The sequence below is a fragment of the Myripristis murdjan genome, chromosome 4, assembly GCF_902150065.1.
Source record: "Myripristis murdjan chromosome 4, fMyrMur1.1, whole genome shotgun sequence".
Classification (NCBI taxonomy): Eukaryota; Metazoa; Chordata; class Actinopteri; order Holocentriformes; family Holocentridae; genus Myripristis; species Myripristis murdjan.
This window is the reverse complement of record NC_043983.1, coordinates 9196115-9219737: the sequence shown is the minus strand read 5'-3', so window position 1 is coordinate 9219737 and position 23623 is coordinate 9196115. Positions and strand designations below refer to the sequence as shown.

The 23623-nt window shown below is 40.6% G+C and overlaps 2 protein-coding genes and 1 long non-coding RNA gene across 6 annotated transcripts in view; 1 reads left to right on the top strand and 2 right to left on the bottom strand.

Moving 5' to 3' along the window:
* Positions 1–4586, bottom strand: part of LOC115357718 (uncharacterized) — a 9294-nt gene extending 4708 nt beyond the window's left edge. The window contains exon 1 of one of the 2 annotated variants that reach the window (XR_003928135.1): positions 4492–4586. This is a non-coding gene — a long non-coding RNA (uncharacterized LOC115357718). Of the gene's footprint in view, positions 1–4209; positions 4293–4491 lie in introns of those variants that run through there. The other variant, XR_003928136.1, reaches the window with a different exon arrangement.
* The window catches only part of elovl1b (ELOVL fatty acid elongase 1b), a 20520-nt gene continuing 1452 nt past the window's right edge, over positions 4556–23623 (top strand). Inside the window, exons 1-7 of one of the 3 annotated variants that reach the window (XM_030049353.1) lie at positions 4556–4693; positions 16753–16847; positions 21611–21702; positions 21835–22025; positions 22287–22367; positions 22507–22563; positions 22678–22783. In XM_030049353.1, coding sequence (XP_029905213.1) covers positions 21642–21702; positions 21835–22025; positions 22287–22367; positions 22507–22563; positions 22678–22783 — 496 coding nt within the window. In that variant the 5' untranslated portion in view covers positions 4556–4693; positions 16753–16847; positions 21611–21641. Of the gene's footprint in view, positions 4694–5108; positions 5185–16752; positions 16848–21610; positions 21703–21834; positions 22026–22286; positions 22368–22506; positions 22564–22677; positions 22784–23623 lie in introns of all 3 variants that reach the window. The other 2 variants (XM_030049355.1, XM_030049354.1) reach the window with 2 other exon arrangements.
* The window catches only part of zfyve9b (zinc finger, FYVE domain containing 9b), a 17933-nt gene continuing 13699 nt past the window's right edge, over positions 19390–23623 (bottom strand). The window contains exon 17 of the mRNA XM_030049352.1: positions 19390–19400. The gene's annotated coding sequence lies outside the window, so the exon portion shown is untranslated. The remainder of the gene's footprint in view (positions 19401–23623) is intronic.

The window sequence follows — 23623 nt, the reverse complement described above, 5'->3', positions numbered from 1 at the left end:
AACCACTCTGATAAGGAACAAAATACCCCCACTTCTCAAGAATGTATACCAATCTATCTGTAACCATACGTTCCATAATTTTACTTAACACCGCTGTCAATGCAATTGGACGATATGATGTAGGATCATTAGCTGATTTATCAGGTTTTCGAATTGGAACAATAATTGAGTGTTTCCATTCCATTGGTAATGTGCCATTTTGCCATACTGTATTGATTAATCAAATCAAATCAAATAAAACTTTATTTGTAGAGCACTTTTCATACATGAAATGTAGCACAAAGTGCTTTACATGTTAAAAACACCCCCCCCCCACCCCCCACCCCAACCTCTAGACCCCCACCCCACGATTCTCTCTTACATACACACACAGACACACAGACACACAGACACACACACACACACACACACACACACACACACACACACACACACACATACACACACATAATGTTTGTTTGGCTGAGTACAGAGGAACCAGGTCAGGAAGCGCTGCCATCTGCCAGAATTTCCTCTAGCACTAAATCTTCCAGGTGACTAAAAATCTGATACCCCAGCCCATCCCTGTGTCATCAGTCATCAGTAACTCTACTGTCAAAATAAAATCCCCTCAATAGACATTTTTTTAACATTTTAACTACAACACATATAAAATAGAATTATTTTTAAAACACACATTACAGATGAGTAACAGAAATGCCTTGGAGGCAACATACAGACTGTATAACACTTTGATAAATAGATGAGCTCACTGACTTCATTGAATTTCCCTCTGGGATAAATAAAGTTCCTCTTATCCTTATATTTGCTCCTCATGCTCCATGCTCCTCTGCACACACATCAAAATAAAATCCACCTCAGGTGCCCATGAGGCGGGTTTTGTGAATAGGAAATCCTTTCACAGCATTAATGTTCAGGTGAACATGACTTTTTGATATTGTCAGTTAATGAACACTGTACATTGTTTGTGATGTGCGTTGATTGGTTTAATAGTCTTCATCTTATAATTTCAGATGATTTGCAATGCTGACTGTCTGATCAGCAATGTCGTGGCAAAGTGGCCTGGCTCAGTCCATGACTCCCAAGTCTTTTGGACCTCCGGAATCTATCAGCACCTATCACAAGGTGAGCCACACAACCTCTATTAATAACCACTTTTTACATCATTGCTGTGTCAAGAATGTCACTCTGTTTATGAGGTTGTGAGGATGAGATTTTGTATTGACAGGTGAATTCTCTGGTGTGTTGCTGCGGGACAGGGAGTATGCCTGCCAGCCTTTTCTCCTGACACCACAGACCCCCAGGGAGCACAGCAGGCCTACAGTCCTGCCCATGCCAGGACAAGGGCCAGGACTGAAATGACCTTTGGCTTCCTGAAGGCACGCTTTCACTGTCTTCAGGACCTAAGGGTCAGCCTTTTGAGGGCATGTGACATCACTGTGGCCTGTGCTGTCCTCCACAATGTGGCCTGCCTGATGAAGGAGAGGGTCCCCAGAGTGCCATCACACACAGACTGGGAAAATTCCTTGGTGTCTGGTTCCTGCCATCAATGGAGCCTTGCCTTGCCACTGCTTTGTTCCAAAAGCCACCGTCTCCACCCAAAAATGAAACTTGTTCTGTGTGCTGGCCTGCTCTCACCTTTGCTACTCACTCAGCATTCTGCTCTGTCATTACTCTGCAAAACCTCCCTGCTTGTCTGTTCAAGCATTTAAACCCTCAACAAAATGTATTTAAAACCTATGTTTGGAGAAGTGGTTTTAGGCATTGTGAGGGAGCTGCAGATATCTCCTCACTAAACAAGTGCACAGTTCAAACACACACATTCCCAAACACATATATCCACTCAAAGACCAATTATTAAGATGAGTTGTTTGATTAGTGGTTCTTTTTAATGGTTGGTTTGCTAAAGATGTAGCCTATTTAGTTGATTGATGCATTAGATGTGTTAGATATGTGCCTACACAATACAGTTCATTGTATTGGCAAAAATGTAACTTTCATATTCCAGCTTGGGGGCAAACTTTTTACATGTGAAACTATCCACTGTCTTCTGTTTGTTTCCTAAGAATCTATATATGCAAAGCACTTCTGGACTTTGGTGCTGAAAGCTACATCTGTCCTCAAGGCCTAGGTGGGACAAGGTTGACAGTTTCCCTGGTTCCCTCAGGTAAGACAGGGATCAGCCAGTGTGGCTCAGCAGGTGGATGACTGACTACTATACAAGCAGAGGGCTTTCACCTTGGGCATGGAACATGTCTGCAATTGACACACTCAGACAAACACACCAGACATACACTACCAGTCAAAAGTTTGGACACACCTTCTTATTAAATGTTTTTTCTTTATTTTCATGACTATTTGCATTGTAGATTCTCACCGAAGGCTTCAAAATGAATGAACACATATGGAATTATGTAGTAAACAAAAAAGTGTGAAATAACTCAAAACATGTTTTATATTTTAGATTCTTCAAAATAGCCACCCTTTGCTTTGATTACTGCTTTGCACACTCTTGGCATTCTCTCGATGAGCTTCAAGAGGTAGTCACCTGAAATGGTTTTCCAACAGTCTTGAAGGAGTTCCCAGAGATGCTGAGCACTTGTTGGCCCTTTTGCCTTCACTCTGCGGTCCAGCTCATCCCAAACCATCTGGATTGGGTTTAGGTCCGGTGACTGTGGAGGCCAGGTCATCTGCCGCAGCACTCCATCACTCTCCTTCTTGGTCAAATAGCCCTTACACAGCCTGGAGGTGTGTTTAGGGTCATTGTCCTGTTGAAAAATAAATGATGGTCCAACTAAACGCTAACCGGATGGGATGACATGTCGCTGCAGGATGCTGTGGTAGCCATGCTGGTTCAGTGTGCCTTCAATTTTGAATAAATCCCCAACAGTGTCACCAGCAAAGCACCCCCACACCATCACACCTCCTCCTCCATGCTTCACGGTGTGAACCAGGCATGTGGAATCCATGCGTTCACCTTTTCTGCATCGCACAAAGACACAACGGGTGGAACCAAAGATCTCAAATTTGGACTCACCAGACCAAAGCACAGATTACCACTGGTCTAATGTCCATTCCTTGTGTTTCTTGGCCCAAACATATCTCTTCTGCTTGTTGCTTTTCCTTAGTAGTGGTTTCCTAGCAGCTATTTGACCATGAAGGCCTGATTCACACAGTCTCCTGTGCACAGTTGATGTAGAGATGTGTCTGCCACTAGAACTCTGTGTGGCATTTATCTGGTCTCTGATCTGAGCTGCTGTTAACTTGCGATTTCTGAGGCTGGTGACTCGGATGAACTTGTCCTCAGAAGCAGAGGTGACTCTTGGTCTTCCCTTCCTGGGGCAGTCCTCATGTGAGCCATGAAATTCCACAAATGAACCCTGACAAGGCACACCTGTGAAGTGAAAACCATTTCAGGTGACTACATCATGGAGCTCACTGAGAGAAGGCCAAGGGTTTGCAGCGCTGTCAACAAAGAAAAGGGTGGCTACTTTGAGGAATCTAAAATATAAAACATATTTAGAGTTATTTAACCATTTTTTCTTTGCTACATAATTCCATATATCTTGCTTCATATATTTGATGTCTTCAGTATGGATCTACAATGTAGAAAGTAGTAAAAATAAAGAAAAAAACATTGAATGAGAAGTTGTGTCCAAACTTTTGACTGGTAGTGTACATCCAGTTATATATCCATTCCTCCAAGTCTCCTGCGGTGACTGATAGCTTGCCTGCAGCCCTGTATCCAGTTCCCTTCCAATCAGTGGCCTGGGGTTGCATGAAGCACATATCAGAGCATATAGAGTGCATGTAAACCATCCAGTTGCTGTTATTCGACAGATGTGTAAAAGCAGACCCCCTTATCTTCTCTGGGGACCAAGTCATGTCATTCAGACTGATAAAAGCATTGAGTAAACGGTGTTGCTTTTTATTCTGTAGTGTGCCTACCAGAGGGTAAAAGCTGTTGAGACAACAGCAGAATAGCCTTGTAAAAAAAAAAAAAAAAAAAAAACAGTCCACCTAAAAGACAGTCAGTCCTCCTGAGAATAATGACATTGCTGTACCTTGCCTGCATGTGTGATTTTCATGCTAAACGTGTAATAATCAATACTGTCCCATTCTTTATGTTAGTCCAGTCCCACCAGTTAATGCAACACTTCGATAGATTTCAGCAGCCCCCTTTTAGGGTGCACTGTATCAAGTCCTTACCTTACTGCAGTGATCTAGGTTTGATTTCGGTCCTTTGCTGCATGACATCCCCTCTCTCCCCTGGCCTTCTCGTCTCATTCAACTGTCGTTTTATCATTAAAGCAGAAATGCCGAAAAAAAAAAAAATCAACAGCCCTCTCAGTGTGGCTGTGGCTTATGCATTTCCAATGTAAGAGCCCCCAAGAAAGAAAGAAAGAAAGAAAGAAAGAAAGAAAGAAAGAAAGAAAGAAAGAAAGAAAAGTAACACTAATTGATTTTAGGCTGCTGATGCCAGGTACCAACCGATATTTGTTGATGATGATTACGTCCATATCAGGCGACTAGCTCGGGGCAGCGGGGGATGACTCCACCTTTTCCAGCTCCATCAAAGGGCTGGGTCAGACGACTTTGAGAAGGCGAAGGAGACGGAAGCAGACGGCAAAGTAGCTTCAGTCACGGCCCGCACATCAACCTGCTTTCGACAGTGTCCGCCAGTTTGTTTCAAGTAAGTAACTTCCGAGACTATTTTCGTAGAAACCATACTGACTTAATGTGCGTCTGGTTAACTTCAGGTGCGTTTGCTTTCACAGGGGAAAAAAAAAAAAAACGTTATTACAGTTTGCGGAAGATGGTGTGACTTCTGGTTTGACTGAGAGCTCATTCATTGACAAAGTTTCATTTTGACACGCATTTGCCATCATTATAGCCAGAACTGAATGTAACTGTCAACCTCAAGTGACATTTTGGGTGTGAATTAAAGGCAGAATCATTTCTTGCATGTAACGGAGTTAAAAGTTAAGCGCGCGACACCGCCTACCGCGCGACCTAGTATTGCGCCAAAAATTGTATCCTTTGAAAACGTGTTAACTAGCGACGTGTGTGTCATATCAGTCAGGTTTGTCGCTCTGCCTACACTACAGGTTATTGTTTGGTGGAGTTGACACTGTTGGCTGTCTCGCCCGGCCTCATCATTTGCACCTGCGCTGTGGACAAAAGGTGCGTTGACGTGCTCCTTCAGCACAGCCTCTGTGGTCATTTGCCTGTCAAGTCCAGGTTTATGTCCTGCACTTATCATAAAGTTACAGTGAGGGATGAGTGTCCGCATGCAAAACAGCCGCTGTGCACGCCTCAGCTGCGGCTTATGGAGGTGCACCCGTTTCACAGCGATGTAAACTAGTAATACACTTCCCCATTTACACTCGGGTTTAACAATTACCCCAAGCACACTGTGTCTGGGACTGTCACAGGCACTGCCTGGTCCTGCAGGAATGCCACATTTGTGTTGAGGAAGGTGATCAAGGCTCTCGGTCTCAGTGGCAGATAATTGATCACTATCTCAAAGCTGAAACAGACAGGAAATACTGTATGCTGTGTCCTACAATGCGTCTCAATGAAAATTGAGCATCAGCTTTTCACCTGTGAATCAGGTGTAACATATTTCTCCAGGTGAGCGCCCTTTGACATCTGCCCTCTTTTCTGAGTTTCGATCTTACAGACTTTTGCTCCCAAATGATGACCCTCAAAGTCAGAGAAGTCAAAGATAAGATATGGTGGCCAAATCCAGGGGTATTCGATGTAATCATGTAATTTCATTTAAAAAAAAAAAATCATCTATGCGTAATAAGAAAAAAATAAAAGGTTTCTATGATAAATTGGTAATTTAATGATTAATGACGAATAATGCTAAATTAAGTAGAATCAGCTGGAAGTAAAGGAAAATCTAGTTGCTGTACTGACCGTTGCTGTGTTATGTTAGTTTAGCAAACATGCTATCAATAAAGCCATAGGTTTATATGGAATGCTTTTCAAGAAAGATGGAAAGAGCAGTTTTTTCCCTCTTGGAGGTAAATAGCAAGGCTGTATAGTTATTGCATTTCTCTCCTCTGCTTTATGTACTTTCTTTTATTTTCATGTGCCAACATGCAATTTCTCATTGATTGGTAGGATAAAAATAGATTGATTTTTAAAATGATAAATCAGAAAGTGGCCTGAAATATCCATATGTCAGCTCCGGTTATATTGATGTTGGCAAAAAATAATCTGGTCCCTCCCTGGGAGGTCTCATTTGAACGAGGGCAGCCCACTACCTAATATGAGCCTGACACTGCTCATCTGAGTTAAATTATGGATCACGCCATGTAGATATGTCAACATTCGTGGTAGCTTGGAAACCACTCTGGTGACAGGAAGGACATCCAGGTCACCAGCCCAGGTTTCTGTGTTATGCAAACACTGAAGCAACAGTGTGGCAGTTAACATGCTACAGCATTGCATGTTATCACTTCATCAGCCTCCAGTGTCAACAAATTATGTGAAGGATGAACATTTGAAGCAAAATAGTAAAAAAGAAATATAACTATATATCAGATTCCACCCACTGGAAACAAACCTAGTCTGCAGGGTTATTTTAATGCTCTTAAGGTCATTTAAATGTTGTTTTTTCCAAGCAAGACTTTGCAGAGCATGTATGGTCCTTTTAAAGCTGTGCCCTGTTTTACCTTCATATTTTACATACAGCCTGTTGACGCCACTGACAACTAGACTTCTCTCCTGTTAGTCACTGAGTGGCTTTAGTAGAGTAGTGTGGGCTAAATTGCTTTATGAGCAAAAGGAGACTGTTAGTCATTCACGTTTCCTGATCACATGTTCCCATTCAGTCAGTCTGCTGTTTTAGAGACTTTACTCCAGAACCTGCTGCTTCCACATGGGTTTTGGTGACTTAAGGCACAAGCGGTGATTGTTTTTCACCAAGAATTGACAAAGGTGTAGACTCAGGAACACTTTACTGATTCCTGAGGGGAAACTGGGTCAGTTGCAGTTGCTCAAATTCTCAAGAGAAGAATTCTAAGAAATATTATTCTAAGAAATAGAAAAAGAAACAAGAAATATAAAAATATGTGCCTTAGTTTTTTTGTGTGCATTATACATAAATATGTGCATTAATACTACTTGCACATTAAATAATTAGATGATGATGTTTGAATGTTTGTCATCTTGCTCCTGTGACAGTTTTATAGACCTTGTTTCACTGATCATTTTTATGAGCTCTCACTGACTTCCCCTTTGCACTTCCCTTCTGGGAAGTTTTCTTTTGTTCTTCTTAGCATGGCGACAGAATATTCAGTTTACTTTCATTCTCTATAGCCTTTCCCTAATGTTAGCCATAACAAACAAAACCCTAACCTTAACCTAACCTTAACCAATAAGCCAATATGACCATTCAAAATGTTAATTTGGTTTGCCTTACTGGGGGAAAAATTGTCTGGGGAAACCCTACTGACATCTAAAGTGTCTAATTCAGTACAGCTCAAGTGAACTTTCTCAGACGGACCTGTCAAGGCCTGAAGGAGCAGGTCAACAGCGACTCCAGGAACACATCTAGCACCTCATTTCCTGTGCACAAACTCTTACATTGAAACATGGAGTATATTGTGTTAGGGTTAGAGTTAGGCCTTTGTGATGTTCAGTGGTACAAAGGGCTGGGCAAGTGATCAAAAATTAATCAAAACCGACATTCAGAACCTCAAACCAACATAATCTTGCCCATGTTGATGATGATGATGATGATGATGATGATGATTATTATTATTATTATTATTATTATTAGTTATGTATACATTCCACACTGTGTGCTCATGGAATGTCCCATTAAAAAACGCATTGCCGCGTGTGTAGTCCTGTGACTCCGCCCCGTTCAGCCGGAGACGCTGAAGCAACATTGAGGGGAACTTGAACACTAAGCCTACTGAGCGACTCGAGCAGCTTGTACCAAAGAAAAATGCCATGTCTGCTGTTTGGACACATTTTGGCTTTAGTGAAGACAACATCAAACAAAAAGAAGTCAAATGTAAACACTGCGGGAAATCTGTTGCAGCAACCAAGGGTATTACCACCAATATGTTTCAACACTTGGAGCACAATCACATTACTGAATATGAACAGTGCAGTGCAGTGTAAATCGAGGTAAACCTTTCAATGAATTGCAATATTGATTTGTCACATTGTCCAGCCCTAGTGCTACGTATCACCAAGTATTGAGTGAAAGTAAAGGAGGTCATTTTAAATGACTAATGATGAGAGTGTTTTGCGTAATGGGGATTAGTGGTGCAATGATGACAGCCTCAGGCAAATTCAGAAACCACTGCGCTCTTCTTTGGATATGAATGCTTTCAGTTCACTTCACTTCACTCACTTTGGGCCCTTACTAGGTTTGTTTATGAATGTTAAGTCACTGGAAATACAAGGAAGTTAAAATCTCACCATCGATTCAAAAAAAGTATCTAGTGAAAGCTATCTGTAGCTCTGATCTTGCTTGTACAACTGGATGGCACATCATAATGTGCATCTCTGCCAAAGCCATGCAGTCAAAATATGCACTGCCACCACTGTAGCAAGTTTGGACAAAAACAGGCGGGGCAGTGTTGTCTACACAAGTAATAAATTATTCCACGTTTGTCTAGACCAGTTATGGAGGGTTTGCCTCTCCATATGTCTGCTGATGGGCACAAAGTTGTATGTTTCTGAGAAGCCAGTGCACACCGCCACAGCCCCTTTTTGGCCAGTCAGTGTGAAAACATGATCAATTCCTTTCCAGAGGGTTTCCATTCATAACTTTGAGAGAGAGAGAGAGAGAGATAAACAAACATAATGAATTGGGTGAAGAAAGTCCACCTCCACTGGTGGATGTAAATATCCATCCTTTATATGTGTAGAAGCTTTGTAAAGCTGTACAAAGCAGCTTTGCACATTGACAGTGCTGGAGTAGAACAGTGCAGAAACCATGTAATATGTCAATAAACTGCACACATCACGTTCCAGCGTACTAACCTGACTGGTCTGTGATTGCTTTATAGAAAAACAAGAAAGGCAAAACATCAAACATTGTTGAGGCCAGCTTTCTGTGGACGGAGTGCTTACTGACTTCTGTTTAGGAGACAGTTTTTTTTTTTTTTTGTATTTTGCTCTCAAGTTTAGACTTTTTACTTCCCCGGGGCACATACGTGTCTGACACCAGAGGTTCATTTGGGAGGTGGGACGACTACAGTCTGCGGTCTTGCTTTGGGTTTTAATTGTATTAGATGGGTGTAATCCACTGCTAGTTTAGTTTACCTTCATAGGATTTAATACATTTCTCTGCTCAAATTAATAAAATTTGTGATACTATTAGGAAAACAGACAGTAAACAATTAAACTGAGGCTATAACACCAAGTTTACATCAATAATGTTTTGTAAACCTTGAAACCGTTCAGGTTCAGTGACAATGCGCTGTCAAAGTTGCAGTGAAGTCTTCAAAAGGGAAATGTCACTAAGTTCAAGGACTTTTACACTCATAAAATGCCAAATTAATTGCAACTAAATGTGTGTCTGATTGCTGAGTTTTATGTGATCCTCATACTTGGGTGCATGTTCAGTAACTGTGCCAGGATTAATTTAGGGTTGGGTTTATGTGAAAATTCTGCATTCAGGGTTTGAGTTGGGATTTTAGTTGAGCCAAAGTCAAGTTAAGCCTACATAGTCTTTGCAGATGCACGGAATAGGTAAGTGACACTTAAGATGCCATTCACCTTAAGATTACATGTGATGACTGTCAGCACTAGACTATTCAAATGAACTAGCCTGTTACCAGGAGTGTTAATATGCGCTCTTACACATCAGCCTGTCATATGGCACAATAACATACCCAAAACTCAAATATGGGCTTATTTAATGTCATTAAGCAAGGTAAGGGGAGGTTTAGTAAAAAATAAAAATAAAAAAAAATAGTGCTAGTGTTTATGCAGAGACATTGTAGATTGTAAACAAAGAGGACGATCACTTCATGGGTCTTGCATAATTGAAACGGAGGCATGGAAGTGTTTGTCATACCAGCAGGTAGACACTCCTGGCAGACATGGAAAGTGACATTCCAGTCATGGTAAAGTCTTGCATAATCCCAGCCTGTCTATCAGAGGGCTATTTCATAAAGCGGGTCTACTGGCTATCTGCCTTTGAACCAGAAAAGATGCAAACTCTTTAAAACCATTGTTTGATCAACTCGAGGACATCAAAGCTGTAGATTTTTTTAAACTTTAATTGCAGTAAAACGTGATGTCCTGATATTTAAATAGGACAAACAGATAAATTCAGTGGTTAAATCTTGCTTTTTCCAGCCGAGGCTCTTATCTAAGGGCAAGTCCTTTTTATCATTTAATGGTTTTGCAAGGGGTATACTTGCTTTTATCTCATCTTGACTTGACTACTGTAAGGCTCTTTATGCTGGTGTTAGTCAGGCCTCCCTTTTGTGCTTGTAGTTGGTCCAGAAAACTGCAGCTCGTCGTAATGGGTACACGCAAGTGAGAGCACATTTACCCCATACTGGCCTCCATTCACTGGCTCCCTGTAGATTTTGGGATTGACTTTATGATTTTGTTGTTTGTCTACAAATCGTTAAGTGGCGTCCTGTATCTCTGACCTCTTACAACCACATGTCCCACCAAGGTCACTCAGGTCTGCTGGCCACTCGATTCTGGTTGTCCTAAAATCGAGGTTGAAGCACAGGGGAGGGTGAGCCTTTTCAGTAGGAACAAGTTGCTTCTGCATGTTAGGCTAGCTCCTACACTGCATTTTTTTAAAATCCTGTCTTAAAACAAATCTCTATTCCTTGCCTTTTAACGCAGTATAATAGGTTTTTTTGTTGCCTTTTAACTAGTGTTTGTTTATTTTTTAATTGTGTTTTTTGGGTGGTTTTGCTATTGTAGTTGTACAGCACTTTGGTTAACTGTTGTTCTTAAATGTTAGACTGCTGCCCCCGCGACCCGGCTCCGGATAAGCGGCAGAAGATGGATGGATGGATGTTCTTAAATGTGCTTAATGAATAAATTTGACTTGATTTCAGTCCACAACAAGTCATTGAGCTATCTGGTCTAGTGCTACTACTGTTATTGTTACTGTAGTGCCAGCCATGTGGTGTCCTTAAGTGTCTTATGATGGAATGAGATTGTGTGTGTGGAGCAGCGTGCCAAAAAGGTCGAGTGTATGGTGCACTTGGCCTATATCATCCACCCCACCCCCTTGTGAATGCAGGCATTTAATTAACTATTTAAAAATAACCCCACATTGGGTCTATAGTACTTGAATTACAAGTACAAGTTGCTTTGTATTTTAATATTGTCTTGTGTGTATGAGAAGCATAAATTACAAACATTTCTATTACATTTACACTTTATAAAACATTTTTGCAATAACTGGGAAGCAGCCGGGTCCAAATAAAGATTTTCAGCCTAGAACTGAGAGACATATATGACATTATGATATAGGCCTATATTATATGATCAAGCTCCTACTTTCTCTCTTGTCTTTTTCCATTGACCCCTTTGCCCCAGAGAGAGCAAATTAAATGGAAAAATCTTGAAGAGTGCACTCAGCAGAGTGCAGATCTCTGCCAGGCGTCTCTCTCCTTTTCTTGACTATAGGCTACCCTAAGTGTTACTGAGGTAATATGTACGTGCTAGCCCAATCAGGTTTTGGAAGTAAACAGGATGGTGTATTGGTCAGGAACCATGGATGAAGGTGAGGAGATGACATTTCTTCTCTGAACTTTACTGTGTTCCAGCAGTATTTACTGGCGTAGTTCAACACTCAGTATTGTCATCAGTCTGGATTAACTAATAAATCTGCCATTGACTCAATACTTGTATGTAACCTACTGGATCACACAGGAAGGCATAATGATACTAGGAGGAGATTTAATCACTCAGGCAAGTAAATCTAAACTACAGCCTGTTGTTGCACGTTGAACCTGAGTTGATTTTAACCCCCGCGTGTTGACAGATTAAATCAGCCTCTGACACGTTTTACAGTGTTTTTCTTCCGTGTGTCTGCTCTGTGTTCTGTTGACTTTCTCTGTCAGTGTGTTTCATAAACTCACCTGCGACCAGAGCTAATACAGCTACATTAGGATAAAATTAAGCCGTTAAAACCCTGCAGAGTTAAGCGAAACCTGGGACTTTTTTTTTTTTTTTTTTTTTGGTCACTGAAGTTCAACCAACTCAGAGTTGATTGACCAACTGTTCTAAAACCCAAAACTTGCTTGTTCAACTGAGAATTCAGGGTTATGTTCTGCCTGAAATACCCCTCTGCTCTGCTTCACACTTGACCCAATTATATTACAAAGTCCACAGTTTGTTTGTTTGATGGTTTACCCTTTTCAGTTTGGTCAATCATTTATTTATTTAATCTGTTTAAATCAGTTCAGCGTGCTTTCGCAGAAGAGTCCCTCTTGATTATAGTGAAGGATCTTACCATCTAAGCTTGCCATGTTGTAACTTCAGTTATTAAATTAAGTTTGCTTTCCAACAGCCCCTTCTGATTTGTTGCAGTTTATGCATGTGCATTAGACCGAGCTCATTCATAAACATGGGGTTGCTGCAAAGTGCAGCATGTTGTCTGTGGAAAGTTCCAGAGTGACCTGCAGGTGGGACTAGTAGGAGTGTGTATGGGGGCGGCGCAGAGAGTGAAACTAGTGGTGAATATCCAGGGAGTGGTCTGCTTTTAGTGTCAGTACTTGCCAGGTAGGGGTGGAACTGCCCCCTCCCCTCCCCCTCCCCTCCGCTGTCACCCAAATACACCGGAAGAAGTGTCAACATGTCAGTGTCGGGGCAAGTTTCACCACATCCTTATGTTGCGCGGGTGGGTCTCTTACTATTACTGGGGAAGTTTTGGTTACTGAAGTGTGTTTTCATAATCTGTTAACTCTTTCAGTGGTTCAGTGCTGAGTTTCAGAGTTGGCATGACTCATACCAGTAATGATGCGACGTGAATGGCTTTTCCGGGGTCCTCCATTCTTGGTGTCATTTGTCATGCAAGAAGTATGTCATAGGTCACAGATAAGCATGAACCGCGGATGTTTGAGTCTTGAACGTTTGATGTGCAGGTAGTGACTCTTCCTACGTGCTGCGGATGCTTGAAGCAGCTAAACAAGTTCTGATAAGGCTTAGTTGTAACCAGCGTGGAATGTTAAACTGTTGTTAAACTTAAACGTCTTTGTTATTATCTCTACACACAGTTAGTATCTGGACTGAGGAGAAATGGTTTGTCAGAGGGCGATGGGTGCTGTCACCATACGTCTCAGGAGTACAGTGACAGTACAGTAATTCTTCTCTCTTGAACACATTTGTCACCTGCTGGCTTGATTGGGATGTTGGTTATTGACTTTTACCCTTTGGTCCTTTATCTGTGTACATATTTAACCTTGTGTTCTCTCTGTTGCACATGCTTTTAATAGTGTTGTAGATGGTGTAGGCAGATAGAATGTGTCATGCAAAACTTAAACAGACACACTGACTTTTTAAAAAGGTATGATATAAACTCTCCTGTGGATTGTAAAGTTCACTTGAAGAAAATGCCCAGAATGTCCTGAGCAGAAGCACAGAAAAAACTGTAAACTTTCACTAAAATACACCCTATATATCAATTTAACCTAATTTTAAGTACATCATCACCTTACCCACAATGCTGTGACAATGCAGTGTAGCTCTTTTGATCATATAGGCATACTGCAGTAGATATTTTTCATTCCTAATAGATTGAGATGAGTGGATTTGTAAAGTGGTGGAGGCCTTTTCAGCTGTGCCAGGCTCATCACACCACAGTGTGAATATGCTGGTGGAAAATCTGAAACTTGTGCTCACTTTATGCATCTACTGTGTTAACACTCTCTGTATTGACATGCCATACAGTAGAAGATGGTTTGATTCGCTGTGTCTATCAATAACTCAGCATAGACCTGGGCAATATCATTATATCGAGTCAGTATATTCTGGCATTTTGTATTTGATATGACTTAAGTGTTGTCTTTTCCTGGTTTTTAAGGCTGCTCTATTATTTGCCTCTAATTGCTTCATCTTCATATGCACGTTACTAATAATTATCCAAAATCTCTGTGTAAATATTATTGAAAGCAACAACACTCATCCCTACAATATTATCATAATATCAGTATTTAGATTTTTATTTTTTTATTTTTGTCCATATCGCCTAGGCCTACTTTGGCATTATAACATGTCAGTAAACAAAACTCACAGTCAAAAGGCTGATTTGTGAAGGAGTTGTCTTGCATGCGGTGTGATCAAGCAGCTGTGGATGTGTGATAGCATGTATCACTTAACATGATGCACTGAATTTTTTGTTTGGTTGAAGCATTTGTAATACTTCCGTAGATCTAAGGTTAAGTTTATATTCCACTCATATTTAGCTTCGATTTTTTTTTTTTTTTTTAGACACCACTCTTCAGTCATTGGTATGGTTGGAATAAGGTCACTTTTGATGACTATAATATTAATATTTCTGAACTGAATCTTTCCAGCAGTCAGGGTTTGGGTGTAATTGCTGTCTTATGCCAACATAGTTGACGTTTCTGCACTTTTCCCTTATGACTGTTATGTTTCTTATTTTGCAAGATGGGAACAGGTTTTGGTTTCACACTGCAGGATTACTATCATTTTTGAAATGGCACTGTCAAGGACTATAGCAAAGCAAGATGATGTATTTGCTAGTGAGGCATGTTTTGGTGTCTTGGAGGAAGGGCTGAGAAGTTCTGGAAAATTGCCACTATACCCTACCCCCACCCCCCTGGGGCCAGAGCGACAGGTAGAACCAGCCCAGTTGCCCACACTGTGACAATGAAGAGGTTATTTACAATGACAAGATCACCTGTGAAGTGCTATCTGTTGCTGGATCAAAAATAACAACGCCAAAAGTCTAAGAGCTGCATTGATGCACCTGTGTTGTCAAAACTTCAATTTGGTTTAAATCAAAGGAAAATAATTTCAGTGGCTATGACAGTCTGTACTAGACTTAAGTTCTGCATGTTGTTAGTATAGGTGTGCAAGAGTGCACCCTGCCTGACAGATATTACATGATTTTTAATCTTTGAAATTTGGCATGCTGTTGAACAAAGTTTAATAACTATCAACGCTAAAAACTATTCATATTTTTAAATAAGAAGAAATAATGAAAGGGATAATAGGGTTTCCATTGTTCATTGTCTCACCCATGCAATACAGTCAAGACACTTACAGCACCATAAAATATGAATCAAAGAAACATGAAAAGAAACCACGCAGGTCATTAATTGCATTGTCGATATGCACCATATCAGTAAACTTGCCTTGACCTACAAGTCAGCAAATTCCTAAAACTGAAACATTCAGGTCACCTGCCACCAGATGACCAAGTGATTTTCATAAGCATAAAATGTCACAACATTTTTATTATCACTGTTTTGTTCCTTGTTGGACATCCAGATGTGTCAGTGAGATTAGACTAAATGATTTCGTATTGGAGACAGGAATCTACTCGCTGTATACTCAAAAGAATGTTAAGCATTTTTATATGAGTCACTGCGTTCTTGTTACAGCAATCATGGCTGTCTGCCATGAGCATTAGCACCCAGCCTTATGTAAACATTAATCTTAAGCATGGTTTATGATGCGTTCTAGCTCCTTGGTTCGAGTGTGTTTGAGTTCTTTAAAATACATGTGTAGTAGTATTTTATCGACATCGTAGTATCATTTGACAGCATGTGTTCAATTTTTGGTTGACATTATAATCTGAATACGTATATTGGTTTTTAAATAACATACTTAGGTGCCAGGTGGACAACAAAATCAAAATAAATTTCAAAATAAATTAATTAATTAATTAATATAGTATAATAATATTATTATTAATATTATTATATATATATAATAATAGGAAGGCATCAGAAGGACATTTCAGGATACTTTCTGATCCATATTTTTGGCTGAATGGTGTGCGGTATTGTGGTTAACCCCACCCCTCTGGTTATCTCAGCAGGTTAGAAGCACTTGACAGGTTAAAGGAAACATAACATGCAGCTACTCTTTGACTTGTTTGTGGCGTTTTAGTCATAATATTTATTGTACCTCCAGATGGAGAGAGAAATGGATGTTGGCTTTGCTTTATGGGTGTTGGCTGGGCAGGGAGCCGGTAGAGGCGTAACAATGGCCCCCTTCATGATAACAGAGTCGCCACTGATTTCTCGCCCGCTGCCTGTGAATAATATTATCAGCCCACCCCTGCCAGAAACCTACAGGCCAACTCTATAGTTGTGTGTATGCATGTGTGTGTTTCAGTGAGGTGGGCGGAGAGTGCAAGAAGGAAGCATAAAGGGAGAAAGTCGTTGAGATTAGGGTGTCAGTCGCCAAGTGGTCTGTTACCCTAGCATCTTTGTGTGCGTTGCTATTTTTTTTTTTTTTTTTACGCTGTGCAAGTTTAACAAGAGGGTCGGTTCTCTCTTGCTCGCTTTGACCCTGCTTGCACTTGTTGGTGCTCGCTCAGACACAGTCTCTCTTGCTCGCTCTCTCTCTTGCTCAACCTTTTTCCCTCCCTCTCTTTCTCTGAGCTAGTTATTCATCCACTGTGTGAGTCAGGGAGGGTGGGGACTTGGAGGACTGCAGTACCAGTCACACTTTGTCAGTTTACTCTCTCATTCTTTTCCTCATCTCTCTCTCTCTCTCTCTCCTCGCTCTGTTTTTCTGCTGCCGCTGCCCCGGCCTATTCAGTTTACAAGGAGGCTTTGCCCTGCTGTGAAACAGGAGTCGACACTGGCACTCATTGGCATCTGACAGTTGAAGGGGGAAAATCTAGTCACGACAAGGTAAGTTGTTCAGTGTTTTATAGAGGAAAAACTTTGGGGAAACTAACTTGGGTCTCAAGTTGGCCCACTTGTTGAACCTGTGGATTTTCAGTCTCAGGTTCAGTGGTTTCAACTTCTTTCCTCAGGGATGGTTTCTGTTCTTCTCTCAAATGCCGGCGGTGTTTGACAGAAAATCCCTGGTTGTCTTGTTAAGTATCCTCCTGACAGTCCTTTTAGTTACACATGCTTTACTGTGTGTTTGACTAATGGGATTCCTACCGCTGCTCTTTCCCTGTGAATTTTTTTTATTCTCTGCCCCAGTTTGTTCATCATTAACTCCTTCCTCTTGAGCTCCATTTTTCCATCCCTATGATTCATTAACACGGCTCTCATAGCAAATGTTAATCTTCCCTTTCCACTGTACCGTATCTCCTTGGCAGTTGTAAACCAGCCACCTTGTTGTCATGGTTGCCTACAGATGAATGGATAGGAGCAGCCCGATAGGTGTAGAAAGTGTTTGCTCAGTCTAATCAATCAATCACTTTGCACTAACTCTAAAATATCATTTTATTTTTTAGTGGGTTTTTTTTTCACACTAATAGAATAGTGTCTGTGAAGGAGGATACAAATGGTGAAGCCCTCTAATTTGACTCTAATTTCTCCTGAGCAGAGGGACTGAAGTAGTTTTATGATGGCACACAGCTGAAGTAGTCATGTGTCTGCAGTAATATTGCCTCATTCTGTGTGTTACTGTAATGCAGACTGCACTGTGACACTTTTTGCCCCTCTTACAATAATGACAAGTTCTTTAAGGTCAGTCCTCTTGTGGAACTACAAACAGTACTGCTGACTTTGCACAAAGCCATTGCACAATGATAAAAATCTTCTCAAGGACATCTGTGAGCTACTGGTACGAATTTTGAGACAATAACACTTAAGACATCAATGGGCGGAGATTAGAGGCAGTTGCTTGATGTCATATGTTTGAGTGTGCGGTGATAACCACACAAAAGATTGCACAGTAAAGTCAGGGGTAGACCTTCAGCTGTTTGGACTTGTAAGATGGTTTGGTGAGTTCATGCCAAGTTTTCTGGTTTCACCAAACTGGAATACAATGGGTTCAATTTTCAGTTTCCTACAACTATCTCCTCAGTGCCTTGGGGTGTAGAAATATTGTTTCCTTTCTTGGAGGGTATGTGTTGGTCACAAGACTATCCTCCTGACTTGGACACTCACACTCATACTTTTTTGTGCTTTTTGTGTTTTTTTTTTTTTTTTTTTTTTTTTTTTTTTTTTAAGTGGACAGTGTTCTTTTTAAAAGGAAAATCCTTCCCCTAAGCGATTCACATTTTGCAATGTGTCGTTTGATCTAGAATTGTGAACATTAACAACATTGAGGAAGATTAATTTACAGTCTAGGATGTCACACATTTTAAACCCAAGTAAGACCAAATTCATAGTGGGAGTAACATCTCATATAATCACACTGGCCTCTGTTACAATACCTGTCAAATTTGCTATCCAGTCAATTGATCAACTCTACAAAGTGTCACCTGATGCCATCAAACTAGAATCTGATGTGTTTTGCCTTGTTAGACCTGCTCATGTATACAAATAACAGCTGTTTGAGTAAGTTTTTTTTTTTTTTTTTTTTTTTTTTTTAAGTCATTGGAGATTTAGGGAAGAATATTGGCTTTAAATATTCCCTTCACTTCCCTTAGCACAGATAACACGTTCAGATTGATGCTATCTGGTATTTGACATGAGCAAGGTTTAGAACATGGAGCAAAAAATATATAAACTGGCGCTGTCCACCTTTTTTAAAGTCACTGTATGGCAGTAGCCTCACACGCCATCCTTAGATTGGTAAATGTTAATTACACAATACTCGCCTGGTAAACTTATCTCTGAAGCATTTTTTTCCTCAGAACAAGACAGATGTGGTTGGTATCAGACTCTGCACCTTGATGTTTGCTCTCATCACAGACATGATTGTGCTCATGTTGAAATACGAGGCACACCTGCCAATAACGCCCCACCGTCGGTTCAGAAAGAACCACAGCTATTTGTGTAAGAGTTGACTGAAATGCCTTGTTTGGTCTGTCATGGAAACGACATGCTCATTCACACGATTAGTGAAACATCTCAATTTGTTGTACTTGCTCACAGCCTGTATGTGGCCAGTAGGAAAGTCATGCAAGTGTGCATTAAATGGATTGGGAAGGTGTGCCAGGCATATTTATACACTGGTTTGGAATGTTTGGCTCATCACAGGGAATCTAAACAGGACGTTTACGCAGACATACACTGGGGTTGACGCAGCCCTGTGGTATGCTTGTTTAAGATCTTTAGGTATGCAAACTGCACGGGATCTCTGCAAAGAAGAAGAATGTCTGGTGTAAGAGATAATCTCTTCTGTGTATGTCATCCAGTCTGCCCTTTGGCATCAGTTTCATTTAAATTTACACTAAATTTACAAAATACTTGACTCTTTTCCCGAAATACACTGAGGTTAATCCAGGTAAAAGGCAAGCCATTAATCCCTCATTGATTTCCCTGATGAAATTTACATTCCTCACAAAGGTGAAGCAGGTGAGCCAGAGGGATTTTAAAGCCTTCAGGCAGCTGAAATGTGGACTGAGCAAAAGGAGCTGAATCTTTTATCACAAAGATGCCCCTAAATATTGAAATTCAGTGACTTGTTCAGTTTGCAATTATGTGTTCAAACTCGGATACAGTTAATGTCGTCTGTATGATGAAAGAGAGCTGTCACGCAACACTACTCTCTGCTCCCTCAGACGGCTATCTCGTATCTGATTTCTGACATTCCCTAGGAGATAATATTGGTTTGAGAGCTTCTAATAACATGCAAGCAGTGTAGTTCTAAAATTTGCAGTTTGTTGAATTGTCAAATTGTTAACAAAGGAGAATTGAAAGGGCAGTATTTTTGCACACCTATGGATTTACAGGTGTGTAGGAGAAGACCATAGTTCAACAAAAACAGAACAAAAGACTCCTGCACACTGACCGCTTCACTTGCAGTCAGAGATATATAACAGCGTTTCAGTACAGAGACTTTCATCAGGTTATTTTATTTATATAATACATTGTCATTAAATATCTCTGACTGCAAGTAAAATGGACAGTGTGCAGGAGACTTTTTGTTCTAACAAAAGAGTTGTCATTCCAGCTCATTTTGAAGTACATTTTGCTCATATCAAGCAAATGCACTTAATGTACTTGTGGCAGATGAGTTTATCCATTTAGATTTTGCTACACTGCCTTGCTTACAGAAACATTTAGTCTCTACGCAATGCCACTATTCTCAATAGCACAAGCTTGACTCCAGCCCCACATTCCAGGACATGGAATTATTGACTTTTAATTATGTTGGCTTAGGGAGGGTTGTTGAAAACACGAGAATAGTAGATTTCACATTCGAACAATAGCTCCTTCTTGGTGCACTGTGGTGAGAGGCGTCCACATCCTGCATGCCACTTTTTACATTGTGGTCAGGCTTTACAAAGTTCAGATCTGATATGGTGAGACTTTGTCAAGACAAGGAATACGCAGCCTGTAAACTATGTCAACATTTCAGTGTACATACCTCATGGCTCTTTCCATGGATTGAATATTTTTCACCATATTTGTAGTTGAAAAGATTGATGAATCTTTCTTTTTTCTGTTTTTTTAATAAATATGTCTGTCACTTAAATAGGGGTTATTTCTTCTGTTTATCAAGGACTTTGATTTAATGTACACCAGGGTTGGTGCTTTGGAATGTGTGTTAGGCAGGTTTCCCACATCAAACATGGGAAACACCCATTCTCGCACGAGTTTGTTCTCTGTCGGGTTCACTTGGGGATTGTATAAAGGATATTAATGTCTTACAGCAGCTCCGACTTTTGGCTTGGCTCCTGCACTTGGCAGCCCTAAACTGAGGCAGTGGAGTGCCGCCTTCCTCGGTGGGATGAGGCATGCCCTGCCTGTTTCCTGTAGCACCTCCCCTCCAGTGTCAGGCCATGTCTGATGAGTGGCTGGAGCTACAGCAAAGCATCCTGGGATTTTGTTGGGAGTGTTTGTTTGGCTAGGGATGAGCTACTTTTTCTATTACCCATGCTGTTACTCAGTAATTACATTTTACTCCCGCTGAATCAGGGAAGGGCAGAAAGTGCACATCCATGAAGGCATTCACTGGTGACGGGTGATTACTAGGAAGACTCAAGCCACAAAATGAAAATGTTGTTATACTGTCATGAGACCTATTTCTCTAATTTGTTCATCTTACAGGGGAATGCTGCTGAATTTAGAGAAAAATGACATAAGACATTTAGCTCTCCCAGACAGAATTGGCTATTATTTTCATGAGCCATCAGCGTGAAGCCCACCCAGTTAACAATCCATGATGTCATACATGTATAAGGTTCCAAAGAAAATGAATAAAGAGAAAATGGGAACAGGGGAATGCCACATTTAAAGTTTCCTTTCCATACCCACTATGACAAAAGACAAATGCCATCTGGATGAAGTCTGTATATGTCTAAAGTGCTTCTTCATTTATTGTCATAGGGGCAGTGGATCACAATTCGAGCACAAGGTTTTTGGTTTGGACATTAATTGGACCATGCAAGACCAAAATAATGTTTATTGTAATGTCTTGAACTGATTGGTGTTTCCCGTTCTTAATTACTGTTTTGAACTTGTTAGAGTGGTGGAAACAGTTCTGTATTTGGGTCTGGCTGGATGAAACTAATGGTGAGCTTGTTTCCATATTCTTTCCACAGGTAATTGGCTGACAACATCTGGAGGTCCACAATGCTTCAGGAGTTGAGTTCGCATGCCATGGATATCTATGACTACCTCTTGGCGGGAGTTGGTAAGTGTTATCCTGACAGTTGCGAAATCTGACTAAATGCAACAATCTTACTTGTGCCTTCTTGCTTCTGCTTTGTCATTTATGTAGAAATTGTTTTTTTTGCATCACACCTTTCCCAACTTTTTCTTGTAGACCCGCGACTGAAGAGCTATCCACTGATGCAGAGTCCTGTTCCCATGACAGTAATATTGCTGTGCTACCTTTTCTTTGTACTGTACCTTGGGCCTTGCATAATGGCTAATCGCAAGCCCTTCCAGCTAAAGGAAGCCATGATTTTCTACAACTTTGCCCTAGTGGCATTGTCAACAGTCATTGTTTATGAGGTATGAAACCAGAATTAATGTATGTAGCAGTGAAAAACGTAATTAATTTAGTGAATTTTGACTAGATTTGAATGTGGTACCTGAGATTTCCGTACAGTACTCGGGTGGGTCATGTTAGGGTTATTACTGTTATTGTGCTATTTTGATTGGAGTGACTGACTGCTAACTTGAACTGAGGTTCAATATGTATCTCCCAAATTACTTATGGTTTTTTTTTGTTTGTTTGTTTTTTTTTTTTGTTTGTTTTTTTTGGTTATTTAGTTCTTGATGTCTGGCTGGGTTACAACATATACCTGGCGATGTGATCCAATTGATACGTCTGACAGCCCTGAAGCGCTACGAGTAAGTTCCCTCTGCACATTCTTGCCACATGAAACTCCTGATTAATAATAACTAAGTAAAATGATTCACTAAAGGATGCCACAAATGTTTTAGTCACATCATGCATGTTGACTTCTTTCATCTGCACACTCTTCACTAGATGGTCCGTGTGGCTTGGCTGTTCTGGTTCTCCAAAATTATTGAACTTATGGATACAGTAAGGCTACTTTCTTGTTTTGACTGCTCTGTCTGTGCACAGTTTGTATATCTCTAATCCTTTTTGGTTAAGACAACTTCAAATTCAAAAGAAATATGCCTCTTTCTGTGTCAGATCTTCTTTGTGTTGAGAAAGAAGCACGGTCAGGTCACCTTCCTGCACATCTTCCACCACTCTTTCATGCCTTGGACTTGGTGGTGGGGAGTTAGCTATGCTCCTGGTAAGTTCACATGAACTACATCTTATTTCAGAGCTCTAAGAAAATTATTAATCTGTGGGAGCGGATAAACAGTGCACAGGTGTGACATGCAGTTGATCAGATGATAATGTGATGTTTCATTTTTCATAGGCCTGTCTTTTACTGTATGTCTTGAAAAGTTGTCAGACAACAATTTCGAATTTCAAAGATAGTCGTTATGTCTTTTTTTACCCACTGTTTTCTCTTTTCTCTTGTTCTTTGGCCCTTCTGGGGAAAATTTACACCCACTCACTCACCCCCTTTCAACTATTATTCCAAATGTGACAGTATTCCTGATTTGATACAGGTTATGTAAATAACATATTCCATTTGGATATTCCAAATTTGGCCTTTTTGTGAATGAAGTCTGCATCTGGACTAAGCATCTCAGTTGTTTTTTTTTTTTTTTTACCGCAGTTTGTGACTCATGGCCTCTTGCCTGTTTACGGTCAGCTCTATGTGTTGTACATAAACCAACTAGTCAACAGTCTGCAAGGCTGGGGTAGAGATGCATTCACAAAAGAAAAGCCTCCGTTTCTGGAAGGAGAAACACTCCTGCCCGGTAAACATTATGAAAGACTTGGACATCAGCTTTTGGATGTGCGCAAATATCAGAACACCAACCTTTTCAAAAAGGTGGTTGAATGAACAAGGGAGGCTGTGTTTGCACAGTCAAACAAGTCAGAGTATGCACAGCTGCATGTAAACAGAAATATTAGTGGAACATTCATGTACATTAGCCATGTAAACAGCTTAGGAGTATTGTCTTTTTCGGAATAAGGACAAAACCCAGAATAGTTTGGTTGTAAATGTAGTCATTGA